The 21,794-nt window shown below is 35.4% G+C and overlaps 1 protein-coding gene across 2 annotated transcripts in view; it reads left to right on the forward strand.

Moving 5' to 3' along the window:
• The window catches only part of bnc2 (basonuclin zinc finger protein 2), a 266,661-nt gene that overhangs the window by 169,041 nt on the left and 75,826 nt on the right, over nt 1–21,794 (forward strand). For both annotated transcript variants that reach the window (XM_082165632.1, XM_082165631.1), the window contains one exon: nt 1,452–1,687. In XM_082165632.1, the coding sequence (XP_082021758.1) occupies nt 1,452–1,687 (236 nt within the window). The remainder of the gene's footprint in view (nt 1–1,451; nt 1,688–21,794) is intronic.

Here is a 21,794-nt window from a genome sequence, read left to right on the forward strand (position 1 = left end):
TCACTCCTCTCTGCCATAGACTTCTCATTTTGTCTGTAGTGTTGGCAGCCATTCTGACAAGTAGTTCTTCATTTTTTATTATGTTCGTGTCTAGCAGGGTCTGTTGTCAGGCAAAGACCTAGTCAGCACAAAAATCTGTCCTGGACTGAGGGGAAAATCAGGTGTCACACAGACAGCGTCAGAGAAAGAGAGAAATTTAAGAGAGAAAGAGCAGATAATATTGTTTTTGTGGGTGCCTTGTTACAACCAGCTTTGTGTAGGCGATTTAAAACATGCTACAATAAAAGTGTTATATCACTGCCTTTTGATCGTTACCTCATGCACTTAAGATTTCTCTCTGATCTGTTAGTGTTTTCATAAAAAAAGTGGTAACACTTAACAATAAGGTTTCATTAGTTAACTACATTAATTAACATGAACTATAATGAACTGTACTTCTACAGCAATTATTAATATTTGTTAATGTTAATTTTTAAATTTACTAATACATTATTACAATTAAAAGTTATATTTGTTAACATTAGTTAATGCACCGTGATGTAACATGAACAAACAATAAACAGCTGTATCTGTATTACCTAACGTTCACAAAGATTAACAAATACAGTAACAAATGTATTGCTCATGGTTAGGTCATGTTAATATACATTACATGTTACAATACATTAAATAATGCTAACAAATTAAATCTAATTGTAAAGTGTTACCAAAAAAGTTAATATTTTTCCACATTTTACATGTAAATATCAATGTGGTTTCATGCTTGACTTCACGTTAATGTTTTATTACAATAGTTCATAACACTGTAAAAGTACACACAAACCACACACAGCTAATTAGTATTGCACAGTACTTATGCAAATACACTTCCTTTGTAATGCATAAAGTGTGGCCATACATTTAAATAGAAGCCTTCTGATGAAACAGTACTGAATAGTTTGGTTAGACAATCTTGTATAAAATGCTGTTGGCATTAAAGCAAAAAGTTGATCATTGTTTGTTCATGTGACAACAGATATTTTGGTTATGTATATCTGCTTTGGGTCCCACTTTATATTAAGTTTATATTAATATATAATACTTAATATAATACTTAATATATAATACTTTATATTAAGTGTCTTTAATTTCAATGTACTAAAATTTTAATGATTAATTTGACACAAAGCACTTATTGTGTACATACATGTTTTTACATTGTATTTATGATAGTATTTATGATAAAAATAAAATAAAATACCTGCATATAATAACAGTAGCAGCAAAACTGTTTTGCAATACAACATGAACACAATAAGCACATTGTACATAACAGTTATTTTTATTTTTATTATGTAAGTACATAGTGGTTAAAGTGTGAATATTTATTGCCAAAACCAGGATCAGGGGGATTTTTCTTATTAAATATAGCTGTATTGTAATTTTGTGTTTTGTTGTTTTTGTGATTATAGCTCTGGACAAGCTGAGCACACAGCATCTGTACCACCCAACACAGGTGGAGATCGTGCAGTCCAATGTGGTGTTTGACATTAGCAGTCTGATGCTGTATGGGACTCAGGCAGTACCTGTGAGGTTGAAGATACTGCTGGACCGTCTGTTCAGCGTCCTCAAACAAGAAGAGGTTCTGCACATCCTCCATGGCCTGGGCTGGACCCTGAGAGACTATGTTAGAGGCTACATACTACAGGTAAATTAAAACGTAAAAGACAAATCAACATACAAAGATGTATGTAGCATTAAGTAGATAACATACTTGAGGTCATTTAAAAAATGAACACACAATCACTCAGAAACACATATACCCTTAATAAAAAATAAACAAATAAATAAATAAAAACACGGTAAATATTTTTACAGATCTAAACAAGGATATTAAAAGCCATGCATAAAATAAATAAGTTCTGTGAATGTAGTTCTGTTATGTTTATCTGTTTTCAATCCTTATTCTCTATATAGAAAGAAAGAAAGAAAGAAAGAAAGAAAGAAAGAAAGAAAGAAAGAAAGAAAGAAAGAAAGAAAGAAAGAAAGAAAGAAATGAATGAATGAATGAATGAATGAATACATACATACGAGGAGAGGAAAGGAAGAGATAAGAAAACTGTCATGACCACAGCCAATAATAGACTATAGAACCACCATGATGCTTTCCCTCCCTCTTGCTCCTTTAATTGGAATCAGACACATTTTTTAATCAAAGGTACAGGGCTTTTGGGTTCAAAACAAAACCAAAGTGTTCCTGTATGAATTAGTTAAGAGCAACTGAACATGTGCTTGTGGTTAGGCTTGTGTGTCTGATGCCAATAGCAGAGCGAGGTGGATGGCTTTGGTTTGGAGACCATGCCTAAGTGGAACAGCATGCTGAGCTTGAAGGCGGTTTTGAGGCCTTGTACGAGGAAATGGCTTCTGTGAGTAAATCTCTCCCTCTCGCACACTTTTTCTCTCATCGTTTGACTGGAAGGCAATGTGGAAGAACAGTTTTTTACAGTTGTACAGTCATTTGTTGTGTCCGTTTGTGTTACTCATTGCTCTACCCTTGATGACTTATCGGAAAATCCTTTAGACATTAAATATGACATAGCAAAATACTGACCACTACAAATAATACAAATAATAATAATAATAATAATAAAAAATTTGTGGTTTTGCTGTCAAGTAAATTCACTCAGTTGTTGTGTTTAGTTCGTAATATTGTTCCAGATCTTAGATAGTTGGTATAAAACTTCAGGCATTCAGGCTCTTAGCATTGATATTAGTATCAGTTTTGAAAATAATTCAATTTGTATATGATACTGCTCTGATATAATTATAGTTCAGTAAGTATTGACTATAGTCTGTAAAAGATAACTGAATTGATAGCTATCAAATCATGGCATCCTCCCCATATATCTTAACGAATAACTGAAAATGTTTAGTAAAGTAAACAAAGAAATATATTCAGCTTCCAGATAAATTTTGCACTTCTCCTTGCTTCGTCAAGCATCTGTTCTTCTTTACAAAATGCAGGTAAGAGTTATAAATCAGGACTGACAAAGAAAAAAGAACACAACACTTCAACACTGGCAACCTCTCTCTCTCTCTCTCTCTCTCTCTCTCTCTCTCTCTCTCTCTCTCTCTCTCTCTCTCTCTCTCTCTCTCTCTCTCTCTCTCTCTCTCTGTTGTTTTCTTGTTATTTACCTGATAGCTCTCTTCTCGACCTCATCGGTTTGTCAGTCTAGAGAGAGAGAGTGTTGAGCACTGTTAATCAGAGCCTTGGCACATGATGTCACAACCCACGAAAGGTGCCAGCAAGAGCATGTGCGCAAGAATCTTAATTCTAAACTCATACATATTTCATGCAAAAAAGACAAGAAATGGAAAAAAAAGGAAGAAAAAAATACAAAGTAAGTGATTGTTTCTGTATGCATGTGCACAGTAGTGTGTTTGTGTGTGTACTTTAAGGACACATTAATTATAGATCAGATGTCGTTTCTTTTAATGTTATCAAATTGTATTAAATGACATGTAGAGTGGCACACTGGCAGATCAGTGTAATGTGTTCTGTTCTTTATTAAGTGAGAGTGTTCATGGGTCATGTTTAAACTCTGTAGTTTATGAATAATCCCCTTCTGCTCTTTGCTCTCTCTCTGTTTCCTTCCGTCTACTGTCGAGCTGTCTCCTAGACAGTATACCTGTCACCACTAATAAGTCAACAACGCTTTCTCTCAGAAGTCAAACCTGCTACCTGTCATACTTTTCTCTGGTGCATCATCTGCTAGATCACACACACACACACACACACACACACACACACACACACACGCGCACACGCACGCGCACGCACACACACACTCTCCTCTCTTTTTACTTTCTTTATTTCTTTCTCTCTCTCCTTCTTGTTCTCTCAATTTTCAAATTCAATTTTTAATTGGGCATTCCAAAATGCATGAATACAGATCAGGCTTATTACTAACCTCATATGGCATTTGTCTGTTCCTAATGCAGTTAATTAATACTATTAATCAACGAGCTAATGCAAAATCAATTATGCATTATTTTTTCTAATTGCAAAAGTTAAAATTAACATTGTTTAATGTGAGCCACACTATTTCAGAGTAGTCGTAGTATTTAATTATTTTTTTTTAAGTTATGACAGAATAGTCTTATGCTTTGTCAATACCTACTCTACAAATTTACCAAATAAATTAATACTGAAATAAACACATAAATATTATTTCAAAACAAACAAAACACATTTATTCAACAGATTTGATAGAAACATAAATAATTTGAATCTAATAAAAGCACAATAGACACAATTATTATTATTATTATTTATAAAACACAAATGAAAAAAAAAAAAAAGCCTGTACACATAGAAGTTTTAATCTACTTTTATATTCACAGAAAATATTTAAAAGATAACATTTACTATAACTAATTAGTTGTGATACTGATTCAGCCAGTTCCATTCCAAACCATTCAAAACAGCAAACTAATGAAAAATGAATGAAAATGAATGAATTTAAAATTAATTATTAATAAATTAATAAATTAAATTAACCCTTTGATGCATGAATTATGATAACTTAAGTCAGGATTTTTTTCCTATGTGTTTTTATTGTCCTTAGGGTGTGGAAAACAAGATTTTAATTTAATTTTATTTTTTCAACATTTTTCAAAGAGTTTTTCAGATGTCCACTTGAGTGGACAGCATGCGTTTATGGTTTAAACTGAAGATATACTCTATTAAACATAAAACAGTAATAACATAGCATACAGTATAATAACATAATATTGTGTGTATTTAACAAACCAATCAATACAATTATATAGAATCATGTGAAAACTATAAAATATATACAAAAAATATAAATACGAAATATTGCAAAGGCAATTGAACTTCATACAAGTTGAACTTCGCATATCTTTGATATCAAAACATGAGAACATGATTCCATCGGAAATCTCTACAGCCTGTCAAGGTACAACTGTGGAAACTCAACCCAGAGTATGTCAATTTACCCTTATTAGCTGATAATTCTTATTATGTTCAAGATGGACACATTTCCAACATAGCTCTCCTCTGAGAAAACCTAGCGATCAGGTGTTTTCAATTTCATCTGAAATGAGCAGTGTTGGGGTAATGCATTACTAGTAACATGCATTACATAATCAGATTACTTTTTGATCTAACAAGTTAAGCAATGCATTACAAGTAATGTGCATTACGTAATCAGATTACTTTTTGATGTTACGAGTAAAGTAACACATTACTAGTAACGTTCTTTACGAAATCAGATTACTTTTTTATCTAACGAGTAAAGTAATGCATTACAAGCAACATGCATTATGTAAACAGATTACTTTTTGATCTAACAAGTAAAGTAATGCATTACAAGTAACGTGCATTATGTAATCACATTACTTTTTGATCTAACAAGTAATGCATTACAAGTAACGTGCATTATGTAATCACATTAGTTTTTTGATGTTAATGCAAATTATATTCTAATAATACAAATACATTTATTTACAGTCAAAATAAGTTACTGCAGATTAAGTATTTTCAAAAACAACAGTCACAGTTATAGTATGAATTGTAGCTCAAATATAGCCATTGATGCATGAGGTCCACTATAGTGGACAGATGATTAATCAGAATTTTCTCCCAATCTAAAATCAATACTTGGAAAATGTAACTGTGATATGACTCATTAAATATTGCTTGATGATACAATATATATATATATATATATATATATATATATATATATATATATATATATATATATATAATTATTATTATTTATTTATTTTTTACCTGTAAGAGTCTCCTAGGATAGAAGGAATGGGTGGATATTCCCGAGTAACTTGGCATTTCTGACTGGCTGTCGGCCATCTTGGTTTGGAGGGGGAAAGAAATCGACACAACGGCTTGTCACTTGGTGGCAATGTATAGGATGATGCATTAGGGTCCACTGTGTAGGTTGATGTGCAACTATGCTATAAAAACCAATGCAAATTCAAGAAAATGCGTTTTTATTAGCTGTCCACTGTAGTGACCTCTATGCATGAAAGGGTTCAAATGCAGTAAGGAATACTGTGGGGTACTGGAAAGTGGCATAATAATTATTTGGAAGTCAATAAGTGTTAATTATAAGTAAAATTGATAACTACAATAAATAAATACAACAACATTTTACATTTGTTCACCCTAGAAGTCTGCATAGGCATTAAACTGAAGACTGAAACCGGCCCATACCCGAGATTGTTTAACCTGACCCGAACGGTAAAGTTACATTTTAAGACCTAACCCTAACCTAACTCTTTCACAGCAAAGACCTTTTTGCAATATGTTGTATTTTGGTAGCCTAGAAATCTAGACGCACCCTAGCGGCAGCAAAATGTATTTCGCAGCCAGGTGGGTCTAGCAACTCTCAATAGACCTTCTAGCTGCAAAAACCTAAATTGGGTCAGGCCAATCACGTCGTGTATAGAGTAGGCGGGGGCGGGCTTAACATATGACGACAGAGTTGCGACGGCTGCCACTTGAAAACAGAATGACGGCAGTTGCTGATGGAGAACAACGGTCTTTCGAATCGGCTTTGGCCGCGACTCTGGAGGACTTGGAGTTAAGTTTTTCTTTGAGAAAAGAGCAAAGAACGGCACTTAAGTCATTCTTAAAAAAAGGAAGATGTGTTCGTCGTTTTGCCGGCCAGATATGGCAAAAGTTGAATCTATCAACTAAGCTCCGCTGTTGGGAAAACGCTCTGGTTGGTTGAAGCGCTGTCCTATTGCGTGCAGAGGGAATTTGAAAGACAGCCGTTTATCCCGCCCCTCGGAGTGAGCGTGTCTATGGTGAGTTTCCAGACCTAACATCTTGATGTAGGTCTGGCTTGCCTGGCTAGTATTTTGGGATTGCATGCAACAATCAGTAAACAGTTACATGTAAACATCAATGTTTTATCAAGTCAGCACTGCGGAGCAAAAGAGAAAAAGCACGTCCTTACCAATTATGAAACTTTTCTGGGTGCTTTTGCTAGTTTTTCTTTAGTTACACACCTGAACCTGAATGAAACATTAACCTGAACCAGCCCTAAAACTCACACTTTTTCAGGATCCGTAGCAGAGCTCTAGTTCACCCTGGTATTCGGTAGTTAGGTAGCAACAGCCTCCTTTGTACTTTTTACACAATTTTGGGATAAAAGGTTAATCTAAATTTCTTTTTTTTTATATATATATATACATGGGAATAGTATATCAAAGTTTGAGACACAGATGCCAAAAATAAAAAAAATCATATATATAATATATCAATAATATTTTCTGGTCTCTACCATTTAGTAAAACACACTTTTCCAAAAAAAAAAATATATAAAGAAAATAATAAAAAAAAAATAAAAAAAATAATAATAATAATAATAATAATACATATATATATATATATATATATATATATATATATATATAATCAATCAAACAATCAATCAATCAATCAAATAAGCCCATAACCATAATTTAGATTTTAGATACCAATGTAAGTTTATATACACCTCATACCATACTCATACATATTCTATTACATTTTATACACTGTATATATATATATATATATATATATATATCAGTTTGTACCATTTATACACAGAGGTGTTGCTTTTTCCAGAGAATGTGAAAGGCAATGATAAAAGGCTGTTTTTTTTATTGTTTTTTTTTTTGAATAATATGAATATGATGATCAATAGAGAATAGTTTGGAGTATACTCGCAAATGGAAGTAGAAGAGCATGCACATGTGCATGTTTGAAAGTGTGCTGGCTGCAAAAGTCTTGCCTGCTGGCTTCACATGCTCCTTTGTTCTTTTGCTTTTGTTCTGATCTGTTGTCCGACTCTTGACTGCTGATAACTATGTGCTCTTCTTGGGCCCTTCAGAAAAGAGCTTATATGCGTGTGTGAGGGGGTGCATCTTTCTAGACATCTCTTGTAGGATGTGGGGTGATGTGTGAAAAATGGACGAGAGGCCTAGGAGTGCCAGCACACTCTAGTCCCTTGCCAGCACCCTCTCCTCTCCCTCATCCTATCCCAGCTGTAAGATGTAAGCTGGAACACCAGCCTGACAGAAATGGAGACCAGATGCCTGTATTTCTCCACTGTCACTTGGCTGCTCCCCAACAGATGGAATTCTGATCAGTCTGGGCTGTCTCTTGTTCTTTTTGGAAAAAAGGAGTGTGGAGGAGGAGTAGAGAAAGTGGAGGAAGGGGCCATGGCAGCCAACTTGTGGATTCGCCCCAGGCTAAGCGACATTCGCAGTAATGTTCTTGTCCTTGTAGAACATTCAGCTTCCGCTGGCTTCCTGTTGCTCTTTTATGAGAAGCAGTTTCTCTGACTCTGACATAGATTCCAGGAGAGTCAGATGGAACTGCTAAGCTAAGCGAACTCCTTCCTTGCCCCGTCCTCTTCTCTCCACTTTTCCTTCAGCACTGAAACCCCCTACAGCATTCATTTACCCAGCCTTCCCCTTTTTTTCCCACCGGGACAGACCAGGGTGTCCACACACTGAGCCTATTTTATTCAAATAAACCTGACATCTGGGTGCAGTATGCTTGGCCCATCTTGCATAGCGCACAGGAATTTGTAGGGGGCACAACCCATCGTGCTTCAGTGAGGCACAATATGCTCCCTTCCTGATACATTTAATGAAGGATGTCCTCTAGCCAAAAGACATGATTTGATTAAGAGAGGAGGTAACAGACCCCAGAAAGCAGCAACCACAGGCTGCCTGACAGTCATTACACAGACAAAAACACATCACACAGTAGCCCTTCAGTGCCATAAGCGCATTTAGCTCAAGAATATGTGCTGAAAAGAAACATTGGAAACTCATGTACTGTGAAAAATATTACTGAATAAACGTGCAATTAAATGTGTGTGTGTGTGTGTGTGTGTGTGGGGGGGGGGGGGGGGGGGTCTAGCAAAAGTAAAAACAATTATGTAAGTGTAATAGTTTTTTACAGAATTTTCTACGATAAAAGTTAATTTAAAAGTGAATCAGAGTGCGCATTTTCAACTCTCTTCAAATACAGAAGTCTCACCAGTCTTCCATTACGATCAGCAATTCATTTTATCCCTTTGATGCGGGTTTAGATAGCACATTAATACATACTTTTTTTGGGGGGGTATTTCATTTAAAAAGTATTATACATTACTGGCATCTCGTTAACTGTGCTAGTGATGCCAAATTTGCATAGAATTCACGAAGCTGAACGATGAGATGAACCCCAACCGTCTGTGTTCTGAGAAGTACAGTCAGTACTTCAGTATTTTTAGACAGTTTAATTCAAACCTCTCAGTCTCACTCGTTTTTTTCTTGCGCTACACTTTACCTCACTCTACCTCTAATCACTTCTGAGAAACTTCCATTTTAGGTAGTCTAGCATTGTTCAGAAATTTTGGAATTGATCCTTAACCAAACCTTTTATGCACCGCATACCTCCTGACACCCCCCTCCCCAGTTCGTGCTATGACCCATCCCTTTACCTCCATCTCCTCCTCAGACTCCCACCGTCATCTAACCTGGTCTTTGTTATCGCTGGCTAATACCTCGTCCACGGGCTGTGTGGAGCCACAGTGTTTCTGAAGGTGGAATTCTTGCATATGGTTATGATTTCAGTACGTCAAGCTGGATTTAAGTTTTTAAGGCATATGCTTTGCTCAGGGCTAGCCAAGTCAGCTTCAGGCACATCAAAGGTTCGCTGCACTGAATCAAGGTGATTTCACCAACCCGATCTCCCCTTCAACCCCTGCCTGAAGCATCTTCCCACCCAGCCAAACATGTGGCCAGCTGCAGCAGAACTCACACATCAGTTATCCCAATCGTCTTTACTTTTCTTTAGTCTAATGAAACCTTTACTAAAAAAAACTGCATATATTTAATTTTTGTGTCTATACTTTCTATCAAACCAGTCTTTTGAGAACTATTTTCTGAGTTTAGAAAGCTAATCTAAAAGTGTAGTTTTCAGTTACTCGTAATTTAAAAAAAGTTAAATTATAGTCAAGCAACATTTTCTAAAAATAAGTTAATAAGATACACTACTCGATTCCAAGAAAACAAAACAAAAAGATAACTACATTGAAGCAATGAAAGGGACAATATCTTTTTAAAATATGTATTTATTCAATCATTTTATTTATGTATTTATTTGCAGTTAGAACAGTATTTATCAGGTACTAGATAAAGCATAATGATTATGGCAGCATTAAACATTAAACATACACTAAAAACTAATAAAAAATAAATACAATTATGACACCTAGTGAAAACACTAATACAAAAAAACAAAACAAAAAACTAGTCTGTGAATCTGCATTTGAATCACTCTGTTGTAAAGATACTTGCCAAAACACTGACAAAAACATATAGAGTTTCATCATCCTGCAAAGTTATTAGACGGAAAAGGAGTATGTTGCTACAGTGTTTTGAAAGCAGCTGCTCTACTGTAACACTGCTGATAGCATTGCTGCTTTTAGAAGGTGCTCCCTAACACTTTTAAGAGAGCTAAAATGTTTACGTTCTTATCGCAATTAAGTTGATTTCAGCTTTCTGACATTTTAGCTACCTTTAATCGCTATATCACTATGGTTCCAGGTTGTTTGTAATTGAGAACAAAAACAGATGAGGGGATGTTTTTGAAGTTTGGAGGGTTACATGCAGGTTACAATGTACAAGGGAATTTGGAAGTAATGCTTCTTATATTGGATATGCTCACAGCTCCTTTCTGCCTTATCCATGATAGTTTGCATAAGTCCATGGTGATTCAGGGAGACTATTGGAAACAGGAAGCAGAAATAACTATTAGAAGATCAGAGGAGAAACAGCGCCTTACATTTGCTCCACTCTGGGAAACAGAAAACTGTAGAGATCAGGGGCCGTATTCACAAAGAATTTTAAGGCTAAAAGTAGCTCCTAACTGGCGAATTTAGGAGCAACTCCTAAAAATAACGGGCGTGTCACTCGTAACTTTAGGACTCCTAATTTTTTTTGACTAAGAGTAATTCACGAAGCATTTTAGCCCTAAAAGTAGCACCTAAGCCTGGGACAGCTTAAAAGAAGTCGAGAGGACTCCTAACTCACTAAGACCTATTCACAAACCGCTTTTTGTGGCATTTCACGTTGCGATGTTTTGAAATGCGTCTGCGGCGGCTACAGGAGCTTCCAATCGCGAGGGAACAATTTTGCATTGTAGGCATAACTAGGGATGCAATAACGCCACCAACAACAACCAAAACTAGGCTACTCATTGCATGTAAACTAACTGTAACTTTTCATTGTGAATCAAATTAAAATGTTCTACTCTTTGCAAACGTAGGCAGAGGCATATAGTGACAGATTAATTCAATAATGTTGCAAAGATATTGCATCAATCCATATGTTTCATTAGGCTACTAGGCTATTTGTTTTGCCTTACTCTTTATTCATTTAGGCTATTTATTCAGTTATTCATCATCTTCCGTCCTTCGCACTACATTTGTAGCGCACGCATTCTCAGACCTGTCACCTGTCACTCATCATCGTAGGGGAGGTGTTTGGAATCATTCCCGCGTTACAATCATCAGCCAATCAAGGTGGTCACTTCAGTCAAGCTCGTGCATGAGTAATGACGTCATCCATAGCAACGAAGACTCACTCTTAGTTTAGGAGTTGTCATTGTTCTTTACTAAGAGTAGGTCTGAAAGGCGTTGTGAATAACTTTTAAGAGAAAACTCCTAGCTAAGATATTTTAGTGCGATTTAAGGGTACTCCTAGTGGTAAGATAAAATGCTTTGTGAATACAGCCCCAGGGGCCGTATTCACAAATAATTTTAAGGCTAAAAGTAGCTCCTAACTGGCGAATTTAGGAGCAACTCCTAAAAATAATGGCCGTGTCACTCGTAACTTTAGTACTCCTAATTTTTTGACTTAGAGTAATTCACGAAGCATTTTAGCCCTAAAAGTAGCACCTAAGCCTGGGACAGCTTAAAAGAAGTCGAGAGGACTCCTAACTCACTAAGACCTATTCACAAACCGCTTTTTGTGGTATTTCACGTTGCGATGTTTTGAAATGCGTATGCGGCGGCTACAGGAGCTTCCAATCGCGAGGGAACAATTTTGCATTGTAGGCATAACTAGGGATGCAATAACGCCACCAACAACAACCAAAACTAGGCTACTCATTGCATGTAAACTAATTGTGACGTTTCATTGTGAATCAAATTAAAATGTTCTTCTCTTTGCAAACGTAGGCAGAGGCATATAGTGACAGATTAATTCAATAATGTTGCAAAGATATTGCATCAATCCATATGTTTCATTAGGCTACTAGGCTATTTTTTTTATTTTTTTATTTTTTTATTTTTTTTTATTCGGGACAGTGCACATTAATGGACAATCAAACATTTCTGTAGACTGTAAATGAGCCAGGTTATAGCATAAATGCTAATTTTCACCTGTAGTCCCGAGGCAGGAAAATAACATTATACAAGATAATACAACATAAAAGAATGACAGTACAATATCAAGCAGAAAACACATTAGCACACAATCAGACAGATTACGTTATATCAATACAATTATTTAAAATGAGTACATAATTGTGAAATTTTAAGAATTTGTTTAAGCTGCTTTTTGAATGTGCAGTAAGTGGGACATTCTCTAGTAATTGTTGGAATGCTATTCCAAAAATGACCCCCTTTGACAGATAAAACAGTTTGACCAAAGTTAGTTTTTCTATGTGGGATTTCTATGTCTCCTCTAAATGAAGCTCTGGTACAACGACCTCTGTCAGACCTTGGTTTGATAAATAGAGAGAGTGAAGGTGGGGCTAATCCATGAAAAACTTTATAAATTAAACAGCTATATTTAAAATTAATAAAATTTTCAAAATTGAGCAAATTGAATTTTTCTAAAATATTACACTGATGGTATGACAGAGGTTTTTGATCAAGTATTTTTATAGATTTTTTAAATAACTTTTCTATGGGTTTTAAAATTGTGTTTCCAGTAAGTGACCAGGTAGTGATGCAATAATCTATGTGCGAAAATATCATTGAATGTAAGAACATTTTAGCGGAATTAATTGTCATTGATGATCTAATTTGTTTAAAATTATGTAGATTGAATTTAATTCTGTTCGCTGTAAGTTTGATGTGTTTTTTAAATGAAAGTGTTGAGTCCAGTGTTACCCCGAGGTACTTGAACTCCTCTACAATATCAAGTTCCACTTCCCCCAGGAACACATTGGACCGCTCTAGTTTTATGTTTTTTTTGTAAAGAACATAGAAACAGTTTTCTTTTTGTTCAATAGTAGGCAAGATTTAAGCAGCCATTGCTGTATATTCTCCAATGCTGATGTGAGGATGTATGATGCTTCCTGTGTGCTTTTAGCAGATGTAAAAATGACCGCATCATCAGCATACATTTGAAAATGGACTTTTTCACAAATGTTTGGCAGATCATTTATATAAACAGAGAACAATACTGGTCCCAAAATTGAACCTTGTGGGACCCCTGCTGAACATTCAAGGTGAGGTGACTTAGTGCTACCAACACTCACAGATTGTCTTCTGTTGGACAAGTAAGATTGAAACCAAACTAAAGCATCTTCTGCAAAGTTGAATTGAGTCAGTTTAGACAGAAGGGCTCGATGATCTACAGTATCGAACGCCTTCTTTAAATCCAAAAAGACTGCACCAACACATGTGGTTTTATCAAGCAACGATTTCACTGTTTCTATAAAGACACAGTTTGCCGTCTCAGTGGAGTGATTTTTGCGAAACCCAAATTGCATGGGATGCAGAAGAGAAGGACCACGGCTGAGATGGTTATTCAGCAGCTTGGCGATCCACTTTTCTGCAACCTTAGATACGACAGGGAGGATGCTGATGGGGCGATAATTTGAAATATTTGTTTTGTCGCCTGATTTAAAAATTGGTGAGACTATAGCCACCTTCCATCCTGATGGAACAACTGCCATTTTAATTGATAGATTGATCAAATGTGTTATTGGGCACACTAGCGCATCCCTGTGTAATTTAAAAAAATGTGTGTCAAGGCCATATGCATCTTTGGCCTTTGAGGGTTTCATAGACTTAATAATGTTAGATACTTCCAAATCAGTTATCTGCTCTAACCTAAAAACCGGCTGTCCAGGATCAATAGGCTTATGAGCTATCTCTGAGGAACTAAACATTTGTGTTATTTCATTGACCGAATTAATAAAGAAATGATTGAATTCAGTTGCTAATTCTTTTGGATTATTTATAAGCTTGCTGTTAACTTTTATTTCCAATATATCATTATCTATTTTATTTTGCTTTCCAGTTAGTTTATTAATATTTTGCCATATTAGTTTACCATTGCCATTAGCACTTTTAATAACATCCATGAAGAAATTTGCCTTGGCTTTACGTAAAGTATGAGTTGTTTTATTTCTCATTGAAGTAAATCTTTGCCTATCAGTAGTAAGACCAGATTTTAAGAACACTTTAAGTAATATGTCTCTGTCTTTAATAAGTATTTTGCATTGATTATTAAGCCAGGGTAAATGATTTCCCATTTTTTTACCTTTTCCTCTTTTTATAAAAGGTTCCATAACATCCGCAATTTTAGCATTAAGCATCTGGGAATTGTTTTCAATATCATTATCAGAAAACAATTCAGACCAATTTACTTCATTTAGAAGAATATTAAGATTTTGATGCAGATGTTTTGGGATAAAATTAAAATGGTTATTACATTTAAATGAGTTAAATCACTTTTTACTTAATTTCCGGGAGACAAATACAATATTATGATCAGAAAGCCCGGTAATGAGGTTGTATGTTTTGCCAATCCTCTCAGCATGATTTGTGAATAACAGATCTATTAGAGTTTCTGAGTGGCTTGTTATTCTGGTTGGTGTTTTTATCATTTGTGTTAAATTAAAATAATCAGTAATTTGTTTAAGAGTTATTCGTTCCCTCTTTACATTCCAATTAATATTAAAATCACCCATTAAAATAATTTCCTTGGTTTTATCACAGTGATTGAGGACAAGTTTAAGTTGTTCATAAAAATCATTTTTCGCTGTGGGCTTTCTATATATACACACTATAACAAAAGACATTGTTGCAGAAAGTGATATGTCAACACCTACACAATTCCAATACAACTTCATTTGGCCATTCAATCATTGTGCATTTCAGAGTATTTCTAACATACATTATTACTCCCCCACCCCTCCCTTTTTTTCTGTCCTTTCTAAATACATTATACCCGGGCATATTTACAACAGCCTCAGGCAAGGGCGTAGGTTTGGCCTCAGCTTTGGTGGGGACATCCCCCTCCCCCTGGAATGAGTTTTCTATATGTAATTAAATAATGAACAAATGAATAAAATACACACGTATCATAGTATGCATTCAACACAACAAATCCATTATTATTATCTATTATTATTATTATTATCCATAATTACAGTATTCCATTAATACTAAAATTGTATCTACTATTCTATATCAAATTCTATTGATATATTCTATTCTTAAATATTAAATTCTTAGGCTACACTCACTCACAAATACATTACATAAATAGAATGTAGAAACGAAAAATGTCTCAGATCCACTGTTTATGTTGACTGCAAGATTCTAAGTTAAGGTCAGCTAATTAACATTCAGTGACTTGCTAACGTAGCATTCTATCATGATAGCGTGACTTCTATGAGTCTATCAGTGCTGCACAGCCTAATCAATACTCTTAACCTTAGTTGAAAGATTGCTGCTGCTAGGTTTAACTGTAACAACATGGTAACACATACTATCACCAATCAATACTATTTTCCACAGTAGAATCTGCATTTGAAAGCCTGGTCAGTCACTACTACTGCTAGTTTATTTGTGTGGCTAGTTATTTTGCCTACTTACACTCTGCTTTATGAAAAAGCTTCGTATGTCCCCTTTCTTCTTCTTGGGTGGCATAGCTGATCTATCTACAAAGTACAAAAAGTGGCAAAAAACGGAATATTAAAATGTTTTACTCTGGCCTTTGTATGTGGCAGAGAGACAGCCCTGGTAACTTACCGTCGGCGTCGTCGACGCGCGCGCGCGCACACACACACACACACACACACACACACACACAGACTGTACACACACACACACACACCACCCGCTCGCTGCCAGTGCAAGCACAAAAGTAGTCCCGGCCCGCGCGTGTAGCCTGTCAGATACACCGCCGCCAATCAAATTACGACGTTTCTTGTACTGTCTTTGTTTTGGCCGTTGGAATCGATCCAAATAGCAGCGCAAAGATCCAAATAGCAGTTCAAAGGAGCTTGCTAAATATTGGTGGGGACAAATTTGTCATCTCAAAATATTGATTGGGACTAGTACCTAGCGTCCCCCCCTAAACCTACGCCCATGGCCTCAGGGGAAGAATGGGTTAACCACGTCTCTGAAAGTCCTAAAAAGTCAATATTGGAACTGCACAGCAAATGTTCCAGTTGTTCACGTTTTGGTTTCATACTGCGTATATTCAAGTGTCCGCCGAATAGTCCCTTTACTTTCGATAACGGATCCCAAACTACCTTTGCCTGATTTAATGTGCGAAAAATTGTATTAGTTCTGTGACGTTTGAAGACTGGATTCCTAATTTGTTTTGTTGGAGGAGTCTGTTGATTAACATTGCAAGAGTCAGCGACAGTTGTTTGTGTTAGCAAAGTCACATGCTCACCCGTGCACGCTCCCGCGTCCATCCTGCAGAGCTGCCTCTCCGGTGATTGCGCCGCCACTGCGCCGCCACCGTTTTACCTTACTCTTTATTCATTTAGGCTATTTATTCAGTTATTCATCATCTTCCGTCCTTCACACTACTTGTGTAGCGCACGCATTCTCAGACCTGTCACCTGTCACTCATCATCGTAGGGGAGCTGTTTGGAATCATTCCCGCGTTACAATCATCAGCCAATCAAGGTGGTCACTTCCATAGACATAATAAATACATAGACGCCCTATAGAGTGCCGAAGTTATGACGTCACTTTGTAGGCCAAAACGCGGAAGTGAGTTAGCATTTTAGCACTACGGGTTCCCTCGCCCTAAAGTCTATGGGTTTTTTGAATGGGTTTTTGCTAAATCGCCTGAAATAAGGTCTGTGGTTAACAAAGCCTCTAAATATTTTCACGTTTTGATCTATGACATAAAACACACCAGTTATAACCTGCTTGTGATTTTTTAAAACTTTATTGTGTCTTAAAAACGGTGGTTGCTAACAAGTTGCTAAAAGGGACTACATCCTTTGGCGGAGACTTTAGACGTCATCATGACAAACATGAAATCTCTCACTAGCCCGCGTTTCAGCTTCACGTTCTTAGAAGTTTACCTTTCAGTTAATATAGCCTACATAACGTTATTTTTGTTTTGTCCCGAGATGCAACCACAAGTCATCGAATGAAATCTCGTTTGTTTTCCGTCCGATGTTATCCAGCGGAGACTCTGGGTTCGTGCCAGATGGAGTAAAAAAGGCTAGCAGTAGCAAGAATAAACGTTTTTCATAACCAAATCAACAGCTAAAATACCTTTTGTCTTTCTCTTAAAATATCTAAAAGCTTGTTTACTTTGCCACTGTTTAATAGATTAGATCCGCTGCAGTTTTATTAAAGGCTAACGTTACGTTGAGAAATGTGTTTAATTAAAATATTCAAAATAATACCTGGTTTATTGACTTTTATTGTAACTTGTTTGGATATAATTATAGATAGGGTGGGTCCTGCACCTTGTGAACTTGGCTTTTACCCACCTATAATAATATGATTGTATTTGTAAACAGCATTGCCGGTAGTTAAAGCAGGCAATGATATTAATCTTTGTTATTTTAGTAGTAAATGTTAACTATATTTAATGTGCTATATAAACGTGGACAATTCCCAGAGAACACGCTGATATGTATAGCCTTAATGCACTGTAAGTTGACTGTCTGACAAATACACAAATTAAATGTTAAACTATTGCATACTACTTGTATACTATTGTAACTACACTCCAGTCAGCTCACAGTAATGTGAATGTGAGATAAAATTTACTACACAGGCTCTCACATTGGGGCTTGTGGATTACCAGGTAAAAATAGAAAATGTTAACAAAATGAGGTTTATTTAGGGAACATATATGGTTTAATTATAATATATTATAATAAGCATTTGCTATTGACAATTCTCTTTAAATTCAACATATATAATTATATACAACTATTATATTAAATGTTTGGAATTGAACTGCGTTATGCTTGTTCAGAGATTATTTGTATAGTTATCTTAAATACATAGTTATCTTAAATACATATTATAACTCCTCTATCTCTCCCTAGTTTTACTTACTCGATTAACCTTGTACCTCATGCTGGCCCTTACAATACCGGCAAATAAACCAGCATCTAAGCTGCACTGTTCATGTCCAGATTTATAGTTGTTCTCTCTTCGATCTATGGTTTTTCTATCGTCTAAGAAAAAGGACATGGAAATTGATACGGCCATAGCTAACGTTAGTGCTTCTGAGATATAGCAAATGGTATGCAAACATACAATCAAACATAATACAGTGAAAGATAATCTTTAAAGTTTATTTGGGGCACAATGATCAGGCATAATAATCTTAATCACAAAGAAAATAATATTAAGGTTTATATAAACTAACAAAATAATAAACGAATAAATAAAACATTAACAAAAGATTTTAAAAATCTCAGAGAGGCACGCATAAACAAAATTAGTTTCTAACATTTTTTGAAAAACAGAAGGGGCAGTATTTCTCATGAAAAAGTGGATAAGTGTTCATACCATAGACTGTAAAAATAGGTTCATACCATAGACTGTAAAACATAGGTTCATACACAGTGCAGATCATAATGAGCGAGCGAGTGAGTGAGTTTGAGGAAGCTTGATGATGACGTTGATCCGCGACCATGGTGTGCTGTAGTCCGTTGATAGCCTACCGTTAGCATTTTATATCCGACGGCTTTATTTAGGCTTCAAAATGTATACATTTTGGATTAACTTGTAAAGATTATCTTGATAGACAAAACGTGTAAGGGTCACAACTCTTTGTTGAACACAGATCTTATTTTTTGCGATTTTCCAAAAGTCTATGGGGAAAATGCATTGCTTTTTGATCGAGGGAACCCATGCGCCGCTAACTTCCGGGTTGGCCTACAAAGTGACGTCATTACTTCGGCACTCTATTGGCCGCTTTGGAACGTTGCTGCGATACGTCAACGCGTCCGCCATTTTGCGGAGGGCAAGACTGCGCTGTAATCAAATGCAAGTAAACAGGTGAGCTGCGGTTTTTCTGGATAAAAACAATAAAAAAAAATATTTACATTTATCAACCGATTTCAGTGGTTTGTATGTGGTGTACAAAAAAGTTCCATCTCTAGTTATTTAAAATCTCGATAGTTAGACTTATAAAATATTTTGTTTTAATAAGGAATGGCCAAAGCTCAGGCTTGTCATGTATTTGGCTTTTTATTCTTGGATAAGAATTGTGAACACCCCCATACTGAGATATAATTAAATTTTCACATTAAATTAAATAAAGTTTTCTTATTGTGGAAAAAGCATATTCTGTCATTGACCCGATTTTAGCAATAACAAAGATAACTGATGGATCCTTTATAGTAATAATACATATATGGTACAACTACAGTGCAATGCAAATAGTAAATATAAGATAAAGTGAGAAGTAGGCTAATAATAGTAAATAGTTTAGTCAATAAAATAAACAAACAGTATACAGCAAATAAAATAGTAATGAAAAGTATAATTATATAATATCATAAGTACTATAATATAATAATAATAATAATAATAATAATATATTGATAATAGCATATCGTTTATGTATAATACTATAATAGCAATAGAATATGAAATATCAATTACAGAATATAGACAATAAAAAATAATAACTTAAATAGTTATTATGAATAGTACAATAATTTAACAGCATAACTATAATAGATTGATAATCGCAAGTGATATATCATTATAATAACAATAATAATGTAAATTTATATATTTTAAAATATTCTTACATAGGCTATATAAAACAAAATGATGCAACCCTGTCTCTTTTTGTTAAATTTCAGTTTTTAAAAGGTATAAGAAGCTATACAAGTCAAGAAATAAAGTAAATGATTCAGTCAAACATACAGCAGGCTACAATGTTAAAGTTAAATAGCCTAAATATATAAAGTTATGAAACTTCACTTTGCCCCCAGCCAAAACGATTTGCCAAGGAACAAATGAGACCAAAGATCGCCCGTTAGATATACACAAGATGAATTATTCTCATGTTTAACCACTAGACTAAAGACATCAGGTCCAGCGGCGAACGTCAGAAGCACTAGCCGAGGTAAGGCTGTTCTCGGCGGGGTACATGAGCGCTGAGCGCCCGGTGATCGCTGGATCTCACAACTCCGAAACCCTCAGATAACATTTTTAAATAGGCGCTATCTTTATAAATAAACCACAGATTTGAGCTTTAAACAACTACATTGTCGACTGAAAAACTCTTATAACTACATTTCGTGACACAATAACAGTAGTATTTTTAAATTTCGCGGCCTTTAATTGTCCTCTGAAAATAAAAATGAAACAAATGTTCAGTTTTGCTTGTGAAAGGTAATTCCCTGAGACCTGTTTTCAATTGTGTGGCGATTTGTAAAGCCCCAAGCAGCACACGAAATATGCAATTTTCTCAATTCTCGTTATGAGAGGTATGGGAAAGTTGCCCACCGCAGTATGGCGGCGCCGTTGACGTACGATCCAGCTGCCAATAGGGCGTCTAATGTATTTATTATGTCTATGGTCACTTCCGTCAAGCTCGTGCATGAGTAATGATGTCATCCATAGCAACGAAGACTCACTCTTAGTTTAGGAGTTGTCATTTTTCTTTACTAAGAGTAGGTCTGAAAGGCGTTGTGAATAACTTTTAAAAGCTAGCTAAAATCTTTTAGTGTGATTTAGGAGTACTCCTAGTGGTAAGATAAAATGCTTTGTGAATACGGCCCCAGAGCTCTTAATGTGCTAACAGTTCAATTTGATTTAATTTTAGCAACAGATACACTTGCATCAAAGCAGAAATAGAGTGTGATGACCCTCACCTTAATTTGACCATAGATGACAAAATGTATATTACCGCCTTTGATCACAGACTGAACGCGCTGAACACGCGTTTGGGCATGATCAGTCATAAGTATCAAATTACATTCATTATGCAGTTATTAATGCAGTTATTAGAGAGAGATGTTGCAATAATGAGACAGAAAAGCATGTGCGTCAATATTATTATTTATTTATTAATTCAATTTGTTTTAATTAATTCGTTCATTCTTTTTTTCTACATTATTGACAGATGACAGTAGACTATAGCCAAACAAATGAAACACAAAGCCCTTTTAACAAGTAGGCCTATCAATAATTATTTATTTGTTATATTATCTGCAATAAAAATCCGTGCTGCAGGACTATCCATTTATTTAGCCTATATTCAGTTTAGATAGGACAATATACTTTATTTATTCAAATTAAACTGCATGTTTCTATTGATTGTGAAGCTAGACATTGAAAATTGCAGATCAAGCTCATGGGGCGAAATGTTTTTTCTTGTTATGAATTGTATCCTATTTTCCGTTATTACAGTTGACTACGCGAAGTGATATGGAACTGTAATGCGGTCAAGACCTGCCTGGAACTACTTTAGCCATGCGTTTCCCTGAAAATAATGCACACCTTAGAACATTCGCCAAC

This window comes from Leuciscus leuciscus (genome assembly GCF_965113295.1).
Source record: "Leuciscus leuciscus genome assembly, chromosome: 3".
NCBI classification, from domain to species: domain Eukaryota; kingdom Metazoa; phylum Chordata; class Actinopteri; order Cypriniformes; family Leuciscidae; genus Leuciscus; species Leuciscus leuciscus.